The sequence below is a fragment of the Hibiscus syriacus genome, unplaced genomic scaffold, assembly GCF_006381635.1.
Source record: "Hibiscus syriacus cultivar Baekdansim isolate YM2019G1 unplaced genomic scaffold, ASM638163v2 tig00110348_pilon, whole genome shotgun sequence".
Classification (NCBI taxonomy): domain Eukaryota; kingdom Viridiplantae; phylum Streptophyta; class Magnoliopsida; order Malvales; family Malvaceae; genus Hibiscus; species Hibiscus syriacus.
In genome coordinates this window covers 454802-460074 of record NW_024062699.1, presented here as the reverse complement: position 1 = coordinate 460074, position 5273 = coordinate 454802, and the positions used below count along the sequence as shown (strand labels likewise).

At 33.3% G+C, this 5273-nt stretch overlaps 1 protein-coding gene across 1 annotated transcript; it reads left to right on the top strand.

Annotated features, from left to right (window-relative positions):
- Positions 1-356: 356 nt before the first annotated feature.
- Positions 357-2538, top strand: LOC120120861. The gene is made up of 5 exons (XM_039140387.1): positions 357-646; positions 749-822; positions 903-1006; positions 1171-1236; positions 2077-2538. The coding sequence occupies exons 1-5, from the start codon at positions 582-584 to the stop codon at positions 2329-2331; spliced, it is 564 nt and encodes a 187-aa protein (XP_038996318.1). The 5' UTR covers positions 357-581; the 3' UTR covers positions 2332-2538.
- The last annotated feature ends 2735 nt before the right edge of the window (positions 2539-5273 follow it).

Genomic DNA, 5273 nt, shown 5'->3' with positions numbered 1-5273 from the left:
TCGGTTTCTCATATGAATCATAGTTTCTCCCAGCTGACCACCTTATGTCTTAAGGGATGGGTCTTCCCTAAACTGGAGAAGAAACAAAACGTACAGAGTCATGATCAACCTTGTTCATAGAAATTGGAACTGCTGATAACTGATTACTACCAGCAATGGAAACTCCAAAACGGTTCATTTACAAGAGTCTAAAATCGAACCACGACTCAATAGAAGAAGACTAAATTGACACGAAAACTAGTCTTCAATCTTTCAGTCACAGAGAAGTACTGTTGGCCACTGCTGGGCCATAAGTTGGGCTGTGCATTTGGCCTAATCTCCATTGTTGGCCTTCTTCATGTATCTTAAAATTCCCCCCAGGTACTGTTTCCGGCCAAAAATCTCCTGTCATTCAACTTCATCGCTGTTTTGTTTCAGTCTGGTTTTGTAGTACCTGAAGAAATGGTTGCCGGAAGAGAAAAATTACTTGCAATTTAGAAGGGCTCGGATCAAGCTTGCTCAACAGTCAATTACCATTTTCGCAGATCCGAATCGCCCAAGCCAAGCGGAACAAAAAGATAAAATCCCAAAACACGAAAGCCATGGTAGTTGCGAGTTCCAATCCCCACAACAAGGAGATGCAAATCCGTAGAAGAATAAACAACATGTGATTTCTATGTTTCTCTTGCTCTCTCCATTGCTATTATGTATCACTAATTCAGAATTTTTTTGCTGTTTTATTTAATTTTGGGAATTTTGTTTTAAATAGATACAATAAAAGAGAGGAGGATTTCTCATCACTGAGAGAATACAATGATTACTTGGAAGAAGTGGAAGATATGAGTAAGTTCTGCTTTATTCCATATCCCGAACTATTTGGTTTTTTTTATTAAATAAACTAATTTGGGGTTTTTTTGGGGCAGTTTTTAAATTGATTGAAGGAATTGATGTTCAAGCTATTGAAGAACAGATTAATAAGTATCAGAAGGAAAATGCTGAGCTGATTATGATCAATCAAGCTCGGAAGGTGCCTTTTGGTAACCTTCTTTTATTTTTCTCTTTGGTCTCCTTCATGGAGATTGATTGAGGCTCATAACAATGTCATTTCACTTTCCTTCTCTTTTCCCAAAACTATTTCATGGGAAAAAAGTTGTTTTTATAAGTTAATATATAAGTTGTTTTGATGAACAGGCTGAAGATTTAGCTGCAGCAATGGCAGCAAGCAAGGGACTTCCTGCACATGCCGATACTGATGGGGTGAGAAAATCCTATTGTCTTTGCTTTTTTAGACGTTTACCATTAGTTGTTGAGTTCTGTTTATAAATTAAAGCATGCATCATCAGTTGATCTTTTACAAGTTTGATCATGTGTTGTTAGAAGTTAGAACTCTGGCTCAGTCAATCTCAGTAGTTAAAGTTGTCGCAATTAATCTCTTAACCTCATTCATATTGCTACGGGCTCGAGCAAAATGACTAATAGCTAGTTCATTCAAACAAAAAAATAAGGCTAATAGCTGGTTTAAATGTTTGACGTTTTAGATAGATGGTGGTTGTTTATTTGACAGTGTCGTCTGTTTTTCCCTTTCAGGAATTTATTTATTTTGTTTCCCATTACTGGAAAGAAGAGAAAATATGTACCTTTGCACGTTTAACTTGCTTAACCTTAGTGTTCATGTATTTGATATCTTGATAGCAATCTGGTAGTTTTGATTTGGACATTTTCAGCTACTATGGTTTTCGTCATTTCTCGGACTCACAAAGCATAAGTAATATTTCCTTATTTATTTCGACATTTCCTCGAAATTATGTTCAGACCATTTTGATTTCTTTCGCTCCAAGTTTTAACTAAGATGCAAGACAACTTATACATGTGTATATATATTTTGTTGGATTGGATGAATCTTAGCTTCCATATTTCTCAAATATTTGTTTCTTCTGTAGCTCTTCACAGTTTTCGGTCAAAATAATAATTGGATACTTTGACATATGGACTTTTCAATTTCTTATATTCTATTGGTTTTAGACTCTTTTTTCTCGAAGCCAGCATGTAACAATGTTACAAATTGATTGTTCGTTTACTTAACTGGCCCTATGCTAGAGCTCTCAAACTGCGTTCGCAGCCGGTGCTCAAGGTCAATATGCGCCAACTGTTGCTGGAGGGCAACCACGACCAACAGGCATGGCACCACAACCTGTGCCACTTGCCAGCGGGCTGGATATGCACGGTTATGCTTTTGATGATGAGGAGATGATGAGGCTCCGAGCAGAAAGAGGTGGAAGAGCTGGGGGATGGAGTATAGAGTTGAGCAAGAAGAGAGCGCTGGAAGAAGCCTTTGCGAGCATATGGGTTTGATGGGCCACATGCCACCATGGATGGGGACTGTAAAACAATCATGCCCAAGGACATTCAGTTGGCCCGTAGGATCAGAGGCGAGCGTGCTTAAGTGCAAAATCTCACTTGCAATTAAGCAATTCTTGTGTGCTTTTTGTAGACGTATTTGTTCATTTATTAAGTGGATAAAAAGATGGGTTGATGGTAGTTTTGTTTGTTTCATTATCTGATTTGATAATGATCGCGTGGGCTTCTTAATGGACAACTTCTTACAATCTGGGTAATGTCTTTGTGTTTAAATGGACAGGGTATGTTTTGGCAAATTGTTGCACCGTCTACTATTTTTGCCAAACCTAATCGAATAACAAGTTTAGTTACATGTTGATATCTGTCAAGTTTGTTTCCTTTGGGATTGTCGCGTATAAAACTTGTTGTTAGATTGTGTTATTCGCTATTGTTCTATGCTAGAAATCAGCATGCTAAGTTCATCTGTTTTCGATTCATATATTGTGACTCTACATTATGATCGTATTTTGAAGGCTGTATTAGTTCATAGACGATAAACCCGTCCCGACCCGAATTTTTTTAAATTATTTTTTATTCGAAAATCTCGAAGGTATAAACTAAAAAAGAAAGATCAAAATGATAGTTAGTGATAATTAAAGATGAATTAATATTAGAAAAGAGTGTGAGATAGAGTTTTTGTAAGATTAAATATTAAAAAAAAGGTAAATTAAAAATCCATCCTTAAATTATTTTAGATTTACAAAAAGAACATATTTAGTATTTTATCTAAAGTTCAGATATTAAAATAAGCATCATTATTAATTTATCTAAAGTTTAAAGGTTAAAATAAAAAAATTATTTTTTTATTAAAGTGTAATGTCATTAAACCCATGATAGTTAATATTTTAGTGACCAAATTTTAATAAAACGATAATATAAATGACTAAAATTTATTTTTCTAATCAAGTGGTTGTATATTTATAAAACTAAACGATAGGGATCAAATTTTATCCCTTGATAGATAAATTAATTTGGAGATCTCACATCTACTAATTAATGATGTGCGGTAGCCGCACGCATTGGCCACTTTCTTTCCTAAGTTTGGGCCCTTCTCATTGTGCTTTGACCTCGTGTGAGTTTTTTCAACTACACCATTATATTTCAAATACAAATTTATTTTTTCTGTTATGCTTTTGTTTTGTGAAAAATAGTTTAATAATGTACAATTCAAAAAATTTGGGTAAACAAAAGCTTAATCAAATTTTTAATTAAAAAAAATGCTTTGAAGCGCGAGGCATTCCTTGTACATTTTTTCAAGTATGAGAATCAATCCATTCTATTTTAATTAAAAATAGTTGAATGCTTATCTCTTCATAGCAACAAGATAAAATTGTATGTCATAACTTTAGCAATTTTTTTATTTTCTATATGCAGGTGGTCCTTCTATAAATTTAGTATGTGACATGTCATAAGCCTCACAAATCTAGGCCCCACATTTGAAAAAAAATGTTATATTTTTACTTATAAGATATTTTTAAATAAAATGTTACGATTATAAAGTTATTTTTTGACATTTTTTAATTTTATATGTTTGGATTTTTCTTTATTTTATGATAAATAATTATAATATGATAAATTTTGATATTTTAGATTTTATCTATGTATTTTCTATTAAAATTTGGTTTTTACCCTTTAAGATTATATAAGTTCAAGTTCGCCCTCTAACATAAAATCTTACGTGGCCCTAACTATTAGCACAGTTGGATGACTTGCAAATCCTACCGTTGACTTCTCAACCGTTGGTGTCCATCTTGCTTAAGCCCGTTGACTTCTCAACCTCCACCCGAGCTTTAAAATTGTATTCACCCGTCGAGATGCAAACGTTGTGGCTCATAATCATATCTATTGGGTGTTTATTTCCAATGTTCCAAGTTGTATCTAGAACTTAGTTATCTTGGATGCAATAAATAACTAATCTCGGTTATCCTAAAAAGAGTTTTAAAGATTCCAATCAATTACTCGTCACGTTAAGTGGTGAATGTTGTTCTCCCAAATTTGAGCAGTTGTGTCTATAGGGTGTGTGAACGTTGTTAACTGGTTAAAAAATTTTTAAACATATACTACTTTATAATATCCCATACTATTACCTTATGTCGTGACAATAAAAATAAAATTATATACACATTTTGTGATTGTTCGTTTATTTATGAAATAAATATAAAAATTTGTGAAAATTCTATTGAGACCATTATTTAATTCAAAACTAGTATGTTGAGTCAATCGAACCAATGAAAAGATCAAGAGGGGGTGAATTGACAATTAAAATAATGATGGAATGTTTTTGCAAGAAAATGAAAAATTTGACACAAGTAATTTTAGAGTAGTTCAACTTCTTCAATGAAGTCTACATCCTCTACCTTAGCTTCCACACTAATGATTTTAACAAATTCACTAATTTGTTTAAACGTTTTAGGACAAACTGTTACCTTACAACACACTTAGACTAATACCCCAAAGTCTCAAGTGTACAACCTTCCTAAGAAGAAATTACAAATAGAAAACTTTTAAAAACCCATATAAGGTATGCGTTTGCACAATTCCGAATCAATAGAACACTTGATTGAATGAAACAAAGAAGTAAAAAGTGTTCTGGAAAGCAAAAAGAATGTTTAAGAATATGACTTAAATTTTTTACTCTTTGTGATTGCTTTGGCTTTCTCTATAATCTATTGTCTTCACATATGACTTGAATCTTGGTTTTATACTCATTCATTCAATTCTAGTCGTTTGGGATGTTGTAAGAGTTAATAAGCCATTGGGATGAAATTTCTTACAATAAATGCTGCCCAGACGCCTTGCGTATTGGTACTCGGGCTTAGAGTATTGGTATTTACTACATTAAATACAAAAATCTAGTCATTAGTGAGAGGAGAGTATCGATACTCCAACATGAGTAT